We start from the raw sequence: 15,897 nt of genomic DNA, 5'->3' as shown, positions 1-15,897 counted from the left end.
GCACGTTGCCACAATTGGCTTAAAATATCGAGCACTGCGTCCGAGGAGTGACAGCGATGATTGGGTGGAGGATTGTGCAGAAAATGTTTGTTTGATAGCAGCCAGCTGGGACCGACGGTCGGACGACGCTGCAGGATGGAACGCTCTGTTTCCTGCGGTGTTTTGTGTGCGGGATTAGCCGCCGTTTAGCTTTGTGTGTGTGCAAACGCAGCGCGCTCCGAGCCGTCTGCAGCCGCGTCAGGTGGAGACCTGCGGTGATCCAGGTCGCCCCTATGGATCGCGTCCATGGATGTCTTCAAAGCCGCTTTGGACAATAGTTTGAGTCCCAAGGCGCGCGTATCCTCGTCGGAAGAAGCAGAGGCAGATGTTTTTCGCTGGCCCACACCGGAGAATGGCGTCAGAGCCGCACCAGATGCGGGACCCGCCGAGCCAGGCTTCTGGACGGCCGTTTTCGACTACGAGGCGACTGCAGACGACGAGCTCAGCCTGCGGAGGGGCGATCTGGTGGAAGTCCTGTCCAAGGACTCCCTGGTGTCGGGGGATGAGGGCTGGTGGACCGGCATGATAGCAGACCGGGTTGGCATTTTCCCGTCTAATTATGTCAGCAAAGGGAACGGCATATCGGAGCAGGTCCGGGACACCTCGGAGCAGCAGTACACCGTGCCTCCTCTGCACCGTGAGTACCCCTTTGTGCTGCATACCTCTGCTAATGGAACCAGTGTGCTATGACTACAACAGCAGGGCTAGTCGTGTTTTTTGTTGGAGGCTGCAGGCAGTGCTGTGTCATGGCAGCGCGCCGCTCTCCTGCTGGCCTTGAAACTGGCTGGCAGAGCATCCGCTCAGCTTCAGGACCATTATTCATCAACAAACAGCCAGTCAGTGATGCATCCCACCTAAGTGCTTACGTTACAGTCATGTGTGCTGCAGCAGGACTGGATTGCCTGCCAGTCCTGTGTGTAACATCTCAGTAGATGTGCAGCTCAGACGGATACAGTAAGCAGAATCCAAAGCAGCCTCGTGCAGTCCACTGATGGCCAAAGTAAAACCAGTGTGTGCAAAATGATGCTCTGATGACTTCACATCTTCCATCTGAGGTCAGACAGGACTTTTTAAGGCAAAGAAGACCTGGGTGCAGCACACCACCTTTCATGTCTTCATACTGAGGCAGCTGGCCTACTTTCACACACCTGAAATATTCATCAAGGTCAGTCTGCTTTGTGGACTGTCAGGAATACACAGCGGGGAGCATGTTGGGCCTCGGTCACATCGGCACATGCACACCTTTCCTTCTGTTCCAGCCGTCTTCAAACGGCCGGGTGGCCTTGTGTAATAGCTGGAGGGCTGCTTTCCTGTATGTGGGGCAGCACAGTGCTTTGAGAAAGCATCGTTCAGCTGAATGACCTGCTTTTCAGATCCTTTAGGGAGCCTTCGCCTTGAAAAGTCAAACGGCAAACTGCTACCTCTCGTGTCCTTTGATGGTGATTGTTGTTAAATGTCGTGGATACACTTTTTTTTAAATGTTTATCGCCTCGTCACATTTTCTTTTCCACTCAGTGCTGGAGATCGATTTCTCCGAGCTCACCTTGGAAGAAATCATCGGGGTCGGTGGTTTCGGCAAAGTGTACCGTGCAGTGTGGCGGGGCTTCGAGGTGGCCGTGAAGGCGGCACGACGGGACCCTGACGAGGACGCCGAGCAGACTTTGGAGAGTGTGCGTCAGGAGGCCAAGCTTTTCGCTATGCTCAACCATCCCAACATTATGGCTCTACTGGGGGTGTGTCTGCAGGAGCCCAACCTGTGCCTGGTCATGGAGTACGCCCGAGGAGGCCCTCTCAACCGGGCCCTTGCTGGGAAGCGCATCCCGCCCTGTACGCTGGTGGACTGGGCTGTGCAGATCGCCCGGGGCATGTATTACCTCCACAGCCAGGCCATCGTGCCCATTCTTCACCGGGATCTGAAGTCCAGCAACAGTAAGAACCTTCCTCTGTTTTTAAATTCGTGCAGGAAAGTAGTTTCATCTGAGCAGCAGGCCACCATCCAAACAACCAGGAAATATTCAGCATTTTCCTTGATCATGTATAAACCATAAATGATCAAAGTAGATAGAGTAAGTTTCTGTACATAAAAAAACGGTTTCAGCTTTTAGTCCGACTTCAACAAACCATAGTGAAGATAAACTGGTCTGTAACATGCTGTGATGGCTGTCTGTCAAACTGCAAACGGTTTGAAGGTGCAGGAAGCGCATGAAGTAATGTGCAGCCGTGTCCTCTGTCTCTATCCTCTCTCTCCTCTGTCCTCTCTTCACTCTGTAAAGACACCAAAGACAAAGTCATGAAGCGCTTCAATGTGCTGATTTCAGTTTGTGGCAGAACGTTTGGTTTCTTTTTATTCATAAAACATCTTTTCCCCTCTTAAATACAAGCAGGTCATTTCTGAACCAAATAAAAAGTCTTGACTTTCTCTGTAGTATTAACTAACAGAGCGCACACGCACACCCGTATCTTGCACTCATTTTATGGCAGTAAAAACTCCCGATTCACCCTTCAAATATATCAGAAGGAATTTAAAATGAAATGGGGCCGTGCTTCTCAATCTGACTCATTCAGAAAGGAAAAGGACTTTTCACGTGTTTGTGGAGCAGTTGTAATCTTGCATTTTACCCAACTGTGAATCCCCTAAATCTCCAAGCCTATTACTGAGGATTTGCCGAAAGCTCCACCCCACTCTCCCTATTGGAGGTGTGACAATCCACGCAGTCAGCTTCTCGCTCGCCATTGGCCAGTTCTGTGGCGATCAGCTCTGGCTCTTTACTTGTGATAGGCTGCTGTCAAAGTGTCGGTCTAAGGAGTTTCCATCCTGGGCTCTGTCGGTGGGGGGGGGGACCCATTCAGAGAACCGGAGCAGTGCAGCAGGTCTTTGCTTTCTCCACTCTGACTTGACATTTAGCTTCAAGACATGGAGATTTATAATGAACCATTAAACCATTTGTTCTTCCGTCCTTATTTTCTCAAGAGAAGTGGGAGTTCTTTGATGCATTATTTTGAATGTAGGACATTTGAAAGCTTTTTGGTTTGCGTCTATTGAAGAAATGACCCCCCCCCCCCCTCCCATCAGATATTTTTTTTTTTTTTACTTCAATACTGTGTGTTTACAGAGAGTAAATGGGAGGCTCTACCTACTCCTACCATTACCATGGTAATGAGCGGTTTGCAGGTCGATCCCCAAAAATGATGACACTACTAAATACAAATAGGACATTACTGAATAGTAATGTCCTATTTGTAACTTCTAACCAGCTTTCCCACATGTTATTGGCTTTCACAGTTTAACATGACTTGCAGTGAGTGCATACATCTCAGGAGTAGTGTTAAACCACCACAGCTACACAGCAGCAGGCTTTACGTCAGCCACGTGTTTGGCTGTTGTGTGTTTAGAACCTGTTCATGATCAGCTGGATGTGCTAACCTGAGCCTTCACTGATCAGATGGCATGTGGTTTGGAAGAGGAACATTTTTTTTTTTTAAGCACCAAAAAAGGGTGTTGGAAAGGCTATTTCTGTAATTAAGGTGTACTAACCTGTGTGTGTCTGTTGTACACAGATCACTAGCATTGATCAGGGTGGTGTTTTTCATCCGTGTAGCTCACCGTTTTTCTTTGTTCTCTTTTCTCCTTCTGATCCTCTCATCACCGCCTCCCACCAACCAAATCTCTTTTGTTCGCCCATCATTTGTCTAATTTTTACATTTCCACGTGGTTTATGGTGCGACTCCTGCCGCCCACGTTTCAAATCCTGACAATGATTACCTGAAACCTTTTTTTTCTTTAACCGTCAACCCACCTGCCAATCTGCACGAATCCCCACCCAACCTCCTCCCCATCCTCCAACCAAACCCCACCCCCCCCATCACCTCCCGCTCTAGTCCTAATACTCGAGAGGGTTGAGATGGAAGACCTCAGCAACAAGACTCTGAAGATCACAGACTTTGGTCTGGCTCGGGAGTGGCACCGCACCACCAAGATGAGCGCAGCCGGCACCTACGCCTGGATGGCTCCCGAAGTCATCCGCTCGTCTACGTTCTCCAAGGGTAGCGACGTTTGGAGGTGGGCAGAGGAGGAAACGAGCTGCGCCAGGTCGTGAGGGGAGGAGGGGAGGGGGAGGGATGCTTAAACCACAAGAATCAGTTCAGCCCTGGCAGCTGTTGCCATAGCAACACAGCACAGACTGACATATGGGGGGGATGAACAGGATGTAGTTTTATGAGAAGAGTACATCTAACGCACAGCAGCAGCTTCATGTACAAATAGTCCCAGAGGAACCAGTGTCCTGATTGAACACGATGACCCGAGATGTACTGGTACTGTCCTGTAGGAGCAGAGTAGATCAAGATCTAAGGAAATCTGTGTGAAATACGTTTTCACCGTCTCGCTGCCGCTGAGCTGTACAGCTGCCAAGGTTTCACAGATATGCAAAACCGATGTACGTTTGTATTTACGCCCATGTTCAGCGTGACTACAAACATTTTTTTTTTTATTACTGCAAGCCGAAAAGATCCGTCAGTTAGTCAAGTGACTAAAGGTGAATCCACAATCAATCTGAAGACGCCTCTGTGCTCTGAGAAACTGGGAAGTGCATATTTCTGACTGATTGAGGAACAAACAATTGATGGGTGAATCAGGAACACTAATGATAACAATCACATCCCACCGCTTTATTTTGGAAAGTGTAGGCATGAGAATTTGTATCATCCTGATTGTTTGATTACATGAATCCACGTGTCATTATTCCCCTTTTTCTTTCTGTTGTCCAACACGTTGCAAGCGTCAACTCCAGCTTTTTCTATTTTCCTTACACAAGCCGGTTTCTGTCTGAAACGGGATTGAAGTGCAATCAGTGAGCGTCCCAGCAGCAACACGGGGAATGACGCCATCAATGTGCGGAATAAAAGCAAAAATTCGGTTGTTGGCTCGTCTGTGTTTGTCGCATGATTTCCGCGATCCATTTGATTTTGTCGGTCGTGCAGCTTGTCGGCTTGGATCTGCTGACATTTTTTCTTATTCGGACAATTTTCTTTATTCCTCACGTCGGTATTTACACGAGCGGGAGCTCAAAAGCCGACGACTTTTCTTTCTTTCTTTCTTTCTTTTTTTTACCATTTATTCAAATGTGATGGGTTTGTTGAACGCTCGAGTCTCTCGGCAAACTCGTTGCCAACATTCATGTCTTTATATGCACTTTCCGTTCGATGCGGTGGGAGTGTTTTTTTTTGTTGTTTTTTTTTTTTTTCGACAGATGTCGAGCCGCTTCTCTCTGGAGGATATCGGTATTGTATTTCTTGACCATTTAAAGACTGATTCAGCACCTGTTGTCTATATATTTTGTTTTAACCCTGAAGTTACGGCGTGCTGTTGTGGGAGCTGCTGACGGGCGAAGTTCCTTTTCGGGGTATCGACGGCCTTGCAGTCGCTTACGGCGTAGCAATGAACAAACTGGCTTTGCCCGTTCCCTCAACATGTCCGGAGCCTTTTGCACGTCTTATGGAGGGTAAGAAAGCAAAATGTTTTTAATTTTTTTTTAATTTTAGATGGAAGTGATGGTGTAGTTGTTGCAGAAGTGCGTCCAAACCTGGGATGCAGTTAGTGTTAAACTCTGAATGTTTGTTGTTAAAAGTGGGAGGCGTACTTCCAAGGTTGTCGTGCGTTTATCCACTGCTGCAATAACGGGCTCCGAAATACGACGTCAACTAACCAAACTGAATATTTTATCACTTTTCGGAACCATTTTGAAGGGACAAAAAATAATTTTGGGCTGCGGACAAAGTTGGCTGCAGTTTCTGAGACTGTTTTTCCATCCTTTGCCGCAGACTGCTGGAGTTCAGATCCTCATTGTCGGCCGCACTTCATGACCGTTTTGGACCAGCTGACAGCCATCGAGGAGTCGGGCTTCTTTGAAATGCCAGCAGAGTCCTTCCACTCCCTGCAGGACGACTGGAAACTGGAGATCCAGGAGATGTTTGATCAGCTGAGGACCAAGGAAAAAGTAATGCTCGTGTCTAAAATGTTCAGTTTAAAAATGGCCCTCTTGGGGGTTTCGGGTGGTTTGACTTGTTGTTCTCCTCGGGGGGCCCCCCCCCCCCCCCTCAGGAGCTGCGATCGTGGGAGGAGGAGCTGACCCGGGCAGCCGTGCAGCAGAAGTGCCAGGAGGAGGCGTTGAGACGGCGCGAGCAGGAGCTGGCCGAGCGGGAGATTCACATCCTGGAGCGTGAGCTCAACATCATCATTCACCAGCTCTACCAGGAAAAGCCTCACGTGGAGAGCAGGCAGGGCAAGTTCCGCCGCAACCGCCTCAAACTGAAGGACGGGAACAGGATCAGCCTGCCGTCAGGTAACAGCTGTTTCCAGTCAGGGAGGGCTGCGTCACAGCGAGCTCATTCTGCTTGATAGACTTCTGACTGCATGCTGTTACCTGCTTGGCCCACTGTTAATAGCAATGATTTTATGATATTTATACATCATGTGAACGATGCGATATCGGATAAAATCATCCCTTTCGGGGACAGCTACTTTTTCTGGCTCTTGATTGGGTTCTGTGACGAAGAGCGCCGGTTTTGCACGTTAAAGTGTGTTTTAAAGGGGTCTTCATCAGTACACAAAGCCTGCAGTGACTCCAGGGTGCACTGTAGGTCAGATTCATGTTAGCCAGAAGGACGTGAGCCCACTCCACGGGGCGGAGACATTGGTTTCCCCGTGCGTCAACTCGGACGGAAATGTTGCATTGTGGGTAACATGTATGTATTCGGGCGGCACCGGCGTTGAGCTTTACTCCAGTAGATGTTCCGCTCCACCCTGATGCCATTCCCATGTTATCCACGTAATAGATGTAATCTATATACTCCACAGAGCTGTGACGGACTCTGTTCACTGACTTTTAATGTCGTCTGCACCGAGTGTTAATACGGAGTAAAATGATGTTTATGTGCTCTCGCACTGGAATCTATGACGGAAAGTTTTCAAAGAGATGGAGGCGTTTATTGTGTTGTTGTAATTCTGTTTGTCTCGTTTACATCTGTTGAACTTGTTCTTTAGTGCTCCTGCCTGTCTCGACCAGGATGGCACTTAAGAGATTTTTTTTTATTTTTTTATTTTTTTAAGTGGGAATTTTTCTTGGTCAAATAAAAACAAAGGCGGAGGAACACTTTATTAAAATACGTAGATGATAAAGTATCTAATGGTTTGAATTTAGAAACTGGAAGGAAGGAAGGAAGAAAAAAAAAAAAAAGAATAATCATTTTCTCTTCGGCTTTGCTGTAGTGTCTTTTCATATTAATTTATACAATGCTGTATATCATTTGTTATAAAACATAAACAACAGCCAACCTCTGACTCGCCGCTTTGCTCTCGGACGTCAACGTTAATGTGGAAGCTTAACGTGAGTTTGTTGACGTCCTTCAGATTTTCAGCACAAAATCACCGTGCAGGCGTCTCCGTCCCACGACCGGCAGCGGAGTCTGCTCAGCAGCAGCTCCAGCCCTCCAACCAGTCCACCGATGCTGCCTCGTCTCAGAGCCATCCAGCGTAAGTACAAATAACCTCGTATTTCCAAATTCCATCTGCTTTTCTCATTGTTACCATGGAGGGCATGTTTTCATTGATTAGGAGCCCCTTAATTCAGGCTACGATCTTCTCGTCGCATACTTTTTAATCATGTCTGCATTTGCAGTCACTCCGGGGGAGGGCTGTACAGCCTGGGGGCGCAACACCAGTTTTCAGCAGGATGAGGAGGACAGTGAGAGGAAGGGTTCCAGGAAGAAGGGCAGATCCCGAGGATGTGGTCCATACAGGGAGCACAGTGCTGATGCCAGGTGAGGGGGACTGGAGAGAAACATCGGAGTCACTTTAGTCAGAGTTTCTCCAGTTTTGTAGCTTTGTGGTGCTTTTGGATCATTTACCGAATTCAGAACCAACATGATTTCAGCTGCACAGAAATGTAAGGTTTGCGACGTTTCACTTGTTTTCTTTATTTGTTCTTATGAGCTTAAAGTTTAAAAGTATCCATTTACAGTGGAGTTGCTCAGTGTTCTGTTGTTTACAGTGTGTGTGTCCCCCCCCACCCCCACACACACACACAGTGTGAAGCCTCCCCATGAGGGCAGCCGGCAGCGGTCCTGCAGTGCCCCGAACCTCCGCAGATCCCCCAGACACAGCCCAGCGGTGCCCGGAGTGCCCAGCCTTGTGGAGATGGGTAAGCAAGGAGTTGGCTTATGTTCAAGTCCATATGATAATACCAAGGACAGCTGGAAGATGTAAACCTGTGTAGTGGCTCGATTCCCAATCCACACTCGGACTATAGGCGCCTGGTTAAGGGCTCCAACATGGTCTTTGCGACCCTGTTATGTAGCCTTTCTGTGAGTCTGTGCTTTCCTGAGGGGCATTCCCAGAGTTTATGGCGAAACAATGGTGACGTAAACAGAAGGCACATGGAAGGTGTAGTTTATCTGGAGGTGTGGCCTTCTTTCCATTCCAATGGCAACGTGTGTGTGTGTGTGTTACCACTGATTCTCCTGCTAACTCAAATGCTTTTACACACGACGGTTCAGTCCGAAGGTTTCAGGGAGACGCATCACTCTTACACATGCCTCTCAGTGGTTGAAAAACACGGATGTGCATGTTTGCAGCAGTGTGAATGTGAGCAAGCCGTTGCAGAGAAGGAATGAGGCACATGGAGGGAGCTCAATGTGAATCGTAGGAATGTTCCTTCGTGTTTTAGAGGACTTGCTGTCTGTCAATATGTGTATGAACAAACAACCAAACCCATAACACCATACTGTTTTTAGAAAATGAAGACTGCTGCTTCACTACTGAGCCAGGAGCAGCCCCTGGTCAATCCTACCTCTGCCTTCCCTTCCACAAGGAGGCCAACGTAGCCACCGCTGCTTCTGCTGTTCCAGCGGCTGACGGCAATAGCGACGAGTACTGCATCAGCAGCCAGGTGCCAGGTACGCCGCCGTGCAGGAAAAGCCCAGGTGGGGGCCGGCGGTCCGAGCTGGTCCTGCTGGGCTGCGGGGCTATGCTGGCCGCCGTCGGACTCAGCCGCAACTTGCTGACTCTGGCCCAGCCGGAGGAGAGCATCAAGCCGCGGTGGGAGGGGTTCTTCCACAGAGCTGGTGGGCAGAGGCGGAGCACCAGCCCGCCAACTCGCAGACCGTTCCGGCGGGAAAGCCCACAGAAACCACTGGCGCCCTCGCTGCCCGAGCGCGGCCTCCCCTCCTCGTATACACTGCTGTCCTTATCATCGCCATCCGACTGCAACTCCACCCGCTCGCTGCTGCACGCCGACAGCGAGGAGCTGCTGGTCTGCCGCCCCGCCTCGCCGCCCACAAAGCCTCGGCTCCCCCCTCCCGTCGCTCAGCACCAAGTGGTCCGAGCCCCCGTCAACCCGCTGGTCAACACCCACCTGGAGAGCTTCAAGCGTAACCCTCGCCAGTCTCTCACGCCCACACACGTTCCCGCGCCCCCAACCTCCACACGTAGCTTGCGTCGAACGCCGTCAGATGGAGCCATCAAGAAGGGCTGCACTCCGAATAATCTGGAACCATTGCTAGAAAAAGCAGCCTTGGAGAACACAGGTGATTTTTTTTTTTTTTAACAATTAGACACCAAGACTTCTCACGCCATCTCTTTACGCAGTCCCTTTTAAAAAAAAAAAAAAAAAAAAAAATTTTTTTTTTTTTTTTTTTTTTTTTAAATAAGAGGTTAAAAAAGTACTTGTAATCCTAACTAATATCGTTCAAGATCATTGGTGTGCAACATTAATGGTGAAATGTGATGTAACTGATGATCCTCTTTTAATTACCTGCAACAGGTGGCTTCAGAGGTGTTAAAGAAGACTGTTCTGAGGTCCCCCGCCTGCCTGACCCAAATGTGGTGTTCCCCCCAACGCCGCGTCGCCGCTGTGCTCCAGAACGCCCTAAGACCTTGGACTTTGTGGCTCGACCTCGGCCGTCGCCGCGAGTGCGCTGTGACGTGTTCTGGGCCGACGCAAGATCCAGGGGAAACGGACTGACCCTGGGCAACGCAGAGTCCCCCACCCACACCTCCAGCACAGAGACTCCACCGACCGTCGAGTTTGGGAGAGACCCGGCTGCAGTGTTGCCCACGCCCATGGAGGCCCCAACGCCCTACTCTCCCCGAAGGAAGGAAAACCTGTTGGACCAACTGGACGAGGGACAGTGTCGGGATGGAACAGTCCCACTCTGCAGGCCAGAGATCAGCCTTTCCAAAGACTCACCTTACCGCTACAAACCGGGGTTCTGGTCCTAACTCCGCCCGGTCCAACACGACGAGGGCGACTGCACCCGCCATTAGCCTTCAGACTTTCACAGCTCTGGGTCGATTAATACTTATAAAGCTAAGCTGGGATTGGTTGCCCCTTTCTCCATCACAGCTAATGTGAATGTTTTCCCTCTGGCATTTATTGTCGTAATTTTCTGAAAAATTGTCTAATCTGATATCAAAAGTTGCTGAAACAAATGGCGACAAAGAGCTTGAAATATTATATGACCGAGGTTGGGTTGCATTAGAAGAACGGAGGAATGGTTTTATTTGTCATTATTTTTCTTGTTTTTGAACAGCGTTACCACTGTCAGAGCTTTACACACTTTTCTCCAACTGCATTCCAGACTGTGCACTTTTGGAAAGCATCATGAATTTAAAGCTTCAGCCCCCCCCCCCTCCATTTTGTCATGTTTTCTCCAAAAGCATTGTTATTTGATGTCATCTGTATCTCTGAGCTCATGCACACCTGGCATGATCAATCTGTCCAACTCTCACTTCCTTGCTTTATATACAAAAGAACACGAAAGGATGCATGAGGTGGTGATGCAACATATTTAACATGGAGACATCTTTACTCACCGAGCCTCATTTATAGCCGCAAAGGTTTGCAATTTATGACCCTTTTCATGTTTGTGAAGGCGTCTTAAAAACTAAACTTTGTAATTAAAAACCTGAACCGTCAGGACCCAATCGGTTCCGGTCAGATCATTTAATTGTTCCAGCCCGTCGGGCTCTGTGCTCCTGTGGGTCAATAAACTGTTGGGTGGGTCACGGCTCTTCCACAGGTGTGGTTGGGAAATTCCACGATTTGAACTAAAAGATAAAAACGGAGGTTTTGGGGAAATAGGCATTGAGTTTTAAACCACCCAGCAGCTGTTTTCAGGTACATCTCTGCCCCTGTCTGTACAGCTCAGCTACTCTGCTCACAGTCGCGCAGGAGACTTTCCTCTGGTAACGGATGGTAGAAGAGCAGGTACAGCTGTAAGAGCTGTTTAAGTGGCGAAAAGTAATGTGAAGGTGAGACATGGAAGCACCAGGTTGGATACGAACACTGGAACATGGTAACGACGCCTGCATTTATTCGGAATCCTTGTTCGGAGGATGCCCGGCTGGTCTTACACGAGAGAAGGAGGAATGACCACCTTCAAATGTGGCCCGACCAGATCCAAATCTCAACGCACCGGTTCTTTTTGGCTGACCACCTCTGATCTGATCGACCTGGACGAATGGGATGGGACTTTAATGGCAGGTGTGCACAGGGTCTCGCTCTCTCTCCTCTGCTTTATTGTGCTCATCACCAGTCACATCGGCAGAATAATATCCCAGGTTGTGTAACGCGTGCACGTCGTTGCATTAGCAGCCCATGGCAGTGTCAGTACAGTCATGCGTGACATCGTCTCTGGACACTGAACTGTTCCGACTGCCGATGGTTCTCATCGAGACCCAAACGCCGACAGAGATGCAACTGGTAGACGTGGAGCCGTGAACCCCATCTTGTTTGTTGTCTGTGTGCAAGTCTGTCAGAGCAGCCGGTTAACTTAAAAAGGGAACTTTGTGTTTGTGGCTGCGTAAATCGTCTGCCTCCATAAATTGTTGATCAAGGTGGGATGAGACGGTTTGTTTTTTAGGCTGCTGTGAGCAACACAATGTGGTGAATTCCCAGGTCGCACGCGGTAGTTCACTCTTCATTATTTATATTTGCGTTGTCTTTTGTTATTTATTGATTAATTTATCTGATGGTCTATTTTTATAATTTGTTTGATTTGCCTTGATTGTTTTTTTTTTTTCTTTTTGTTTTTTTTGGGGACACAATGCGCTCCATGAATGTTTGTTTCCCAGTATTTGCACAAAACATGCAGTTTGTTGTGAAGATTTCATGACTACAGCTACAGCTGACACTTGTTTGAATTTATTGTTTTTCTTCAGGGTTTTCCAATTTCTTTAACCGGAGTTGGTTAAATATTGTTTTGACAATCATGTATTTCAATTGTAAAAATAATTTTTTGCTCCAAGAAAAAAACATATAATCATAACTTCTGGTCTTAGAAAATCATGAAAAATGCCCTTCACATTTTGATGTCATTTTGTAGATCAAATAATTGATTGATAATAATGAAAAATGATCAGAACAGATGTTTTACCTTCATGGCTGATTCTCTTTATTTTCAAATGTTAAGTGCCCTCTGATTTTTTTTTATCTGTGACCAGATATACATGTGAATGCTTTTTTTCCTGAGGATTGTGCAGAGCGTGATCATGTTTTTGAACACAGTATTTCAACTACAGGTACTGGTTAAAACAAAGCTACCGAAGCAGTTATCTGTCTGAAATGTTACCACGAATAAGCTAAGTTACCATTACTGATAGCAATTGTTCAGGCTGGGAATAATACTGTTACTGACTGACTTGTATTTGCACTGGAACACACAGATGTGAGTAAAATCGTAAACAATTCAGCCGGTTCAACATTTCGTCCTTTAATTAAAGGGTTAAATGACTGTGAGGTATGAAAGGTGTGTGAAGCTGTCATGGTTTTGCAAATTTCTGACCCTTCCGTTTGGTTTGTTGTAGTTGTTGAGACACTACAGGTTCCCACTTTGCATCTCACCAGGTCAGTCCCTGTTCCGATGCATCTCCTTCCTGGTTCCTGCCTGCCGTGCCCAATCAGCCCCAAACACTCCGGTCATACACTCCGCGTCAAATCTTCCAAGTTAATGCTCCATCTGTGGAGTTCCTGTTGTTTGTTTACCTGTTGTTCATCAACACGGTTGGTAAAGTTCTTTTTGTGTCAGGCATTTGGGTCCTGACTCCAGTACAAATTGAAAGTTGAAACAACTTCACAAAATTACGTAAATACAACTACATTTGAAGTAAACTTCCATCCATCCATTAGCTATACTCGCTTTATCCTGAAAAGGGAGCCTATCCCCGAAGGCAGGGTACACCCTGGCCAGGTCACCAGTCCATCACAGGGCCAACACGGACACAAACAGAAACCATTTATGCTCTCATAAACCTACAGTCAATTTTTAGAACCACCAATTCACCTGACATGCATGTTGTTGGACAGTGGGAGGAACCCGGAGTACCTGGAGAAAACCAACACAGGTACAGGGAGAACATGCAAACTCCGCACAGGAAAGGCTCAGATTCAAAAGTGGAACCTTTTTGCCATGAGGCGACAATGCTAACCACTGCACCACTGTGTCGCCCCGAAGTAAATTGTTGTCCTAGTTTGGAAGATTTTTTTTATACTCAACACTTGAGGTGTTTACATAATCTTTATTGTTTTAATAGTTGGTCACGAGGAGCATTAATTTGTGTAATATCAGAGTACAACATTAAATATTTATTGTTTTTAGAAGGTTCCAATTATGTCTATAAAATCCCTAATCATGTTTTTAAGAGATGGGGGGGGGGCAAAACGGAGGAAAAAACCATACTCCTGACAGCCACGGCTTAAACTAAGTGTTTACAAACAAATTTCTTCATCAGTACTATGGCAAATGGGATAAACTACATGGCCAAAGTGGCTTCAAGTCACTTTGTGTCTGCAATTTCACAGAAAACAGCATTTCAAGTCTCACTTTCTCAGCCTAATGTAAAACTGCATCACAGTGCCACGGGTTAAACTAAGTGTTTACAAACAAGTTTCTGACTCAGAACTATGGCAAATGGGATACACTACATGGCCAAAGAGGTTTCAAGTGACTTCGGGTGGATAATTTCACAGGAAACCCAATGTTTCAAAAACAGCCTTCTCTCAGCGAGAGAAGCTCAAATACAGTATAAAACTGTAACACAGCGCCACGGCTTCAAGTAAGTGTTTACAAACAAATTTCCGACTCAATAATATGGCAAATGGCTTAAACTACATGGTCGAAGTGGCTTCAAGTTGTGTCTACAATTTCAAAGAAAACAGCATTTCAAGTCTCACTTTCTCAGCCAAATGTAAAACTACATCACAGCGCCACGGGTTAAAATAAGTGTTTACAAACAAGTTTCCTACACAGAACTATGGCAAATGCGATACACTACATGGCCAAAGTGGTTTCAAGTCACTTTGTGTGGACAATTTCACAGGAATCATAATGTTTCAAAACCAGCCTTATCTCAGCGAGAGAAGTTCAAATAAGGCATAAAACTGCATCACGGGACCACGGTTTAAACTAAGTATTTACAAACAAATTTCTTCATCAGTTCTTTGGCAAATGGCATAAACTACATGGCCAAAGTGGCATCAAGTCATTTTGACTATGCAATTTCAAAGAAAACAGCATTTCAAGTCTCACTTTCTCAGCCAAATGTAAAACTGCATCACAGCGCCACGGGTTAAACTAAGTGTTTACAAACAAGTTTCTGACTCAGAACTATGACAAATGGGATACACTACATGGCCAAAGAGGTTTCAAGTGACTTTGGTGGATAATTTCACAGGAAACCCAATGTTTCAAAAACAGCCTTCTCTCAGCGAGAGAAGCTCAAATACAGTATAAAACTGTAACACAGCGCCACGGCTTCAAGTAAGTGTTTACAAACAAATTTCCGATTCAATAATATGGCAAATGGCTTAAACTACATGTTCAAAGTGGCTTCAAGTTGTGTCTACAATTTCAAAGAAAACAGCATTTCAAGTCTCACTTTCTCAGCCAAATGTAAAACTGCATCACAGCGCCACGGGTTAAACTAAGTGTTTACAAACAAGTTTCCTACACAGAACTATGGCAAATGCGATACACTACATGGCCAAAGTGGTTTCAAGTCACTTTGTGTGGACAATTTCACAGGAATCATAATGTTTCAAAAACAGCCTTATCTCAGCGAGAGAAGTTCAAATAAGGCATAAAACTGCATCACTGGACCACGGTTTAAACTAAGTATTTACAAACAAATTTCTTCATCAGTTCTTTGGCAAATGGCATAAACTACATGGCCAAAGTGGCATCAAGTCATTTTGCATATGTAATTTCAAAGAAAATAGCATTTCAAGTCTCACTTTCTCAGCCAAATGTAAAACTGCACCACAGAGCCATGGTTTAAAATAAGTGTTTACAAACAAGTTTCCTACACAGAACTATGGCAAATGCGATACACTACATGGCCAAAGTGGTTTCAAGTCACTTTGTGTGGACAATTTCACAGGAATCATAATGTTTCAAAAGCAGCCTTATCTCAGCGAGAGAAGTTCAAATAAGGCATAAAACTGCATCACTGGACCACGGTTTAAACTAAGTATTTACAAACAAATTTCTTCATCAGTTCTTTGGCAAATGGCATAAACTACATGGCCAAAGTGGCATCAAGTCATTTTACCTATGCAATTTCAAAGAAAACAGCATTTCAAATCTCACTTTCTCAGCCAAATGTAAAACTGCATCACAGCGCCATGGGTTAAACTAAGTGTTTACAAACAAGTTTCTGACTCAGAACTATGGCAAATGGGATACACTACATGGCCAAAGAGGTTTCAAGTGACTTTGGTGGATAATTTCACAGGAAACCCAATGTTTCAAAAACAGCCTTCTCTCAGCGAGAGAAGCTCAAATACAGTATAAAACTGTAACACA

General features: G+C 46.3%; 1 protein-coding gene across 2 annotated transcripts; it reads left to right on the top strand.

Annotated features, from left to right (window-relative positions):
- The first annotated feature begins 71 nt into the window (after positions 1 to 71).
- map3k9 (mitogen-activated protein kinase kinase kinase 9) lies at positions 72 to 12,784 on the top strand. Of its 2 annotated transcripts, none has more exons than XM_069160477.1 (11): positions 72 to 676; positions 1,555 to 1,968; positions 3,919 to 4,099; positions 5,392 to 5,540; positions 5,860 to 6,035; positions 6,140 to 6,320; positions 7,448 to 7,570; positions 7,716 to 7,857; positions 8,125 to 8,237; positions 8,830 to 9,621; positions 9,858 to 12,784. In XM_069160477.1, exons 1-11 carry the CDS (start codon positions 286 to 288, stop codon positions 10,313 to 10,315), a joined length of 3,120 nt encoding a protein of 1,039 aa, XP_069016578.1. In that variant the 5' UTR covers positions 72 to 285; the 3' UTR covers positions 10,316 to 12,784. The 2 variants fall into 2 exon arrangements, with proteins under 2 accessions (XP_069016578.1, XP_069016577.1); XM_069160476.1 differs by having other exon boundaries at positions 6,140 to 6,380.
- Positions 12,785 to 15,897: the final 3,113 nt, after the last annotated feature.

This window comes from Embiotoca jacksoni, unplaced genomic scaffold (genome assembly GCF_022577435.1).
Source record: "Embiotoca jacksoni isolate LCO1_2020_lvr unplaced genomic scaffold, fEmbJac1.0.p SCAF_27, whole genome shotgun sequence".
NCBI lineage: Eukaryota > Metazoa > Chordata > Actinopteri > Embiotocidae > Embiotoca > Embiotoca jacksoni.
Note: the sequence above shows the minus strand (reverse complement) of the source record. Positions and strands in the feature narration are given on the sequence as shown.

Bases quoted from the DNA above. Each gene is read 5' to 3' on its own strand.
- map3k9 (XM_069160476.1), top strand. From the start codon at position 286: ATGGATGTCTTCAAAGCCGCTTTGGACAATAGTTTGAGTCCCAAGGCG. The intron at 677-1,554 runs GTGAGTACCCCT...TTTTCCACTCAG, and splicing joins CACCGTGCCTCCTCTGCACC to TGCTGGAGATCGATTTCTCC. The intron at 4,100-5,391 runs GTGGGCAGAGGA...TTAACCCTGAAG, and splicing joins AAGGGTAGCGACGTTTGGAG to TTACGGCGTGCTGTTGTGGG.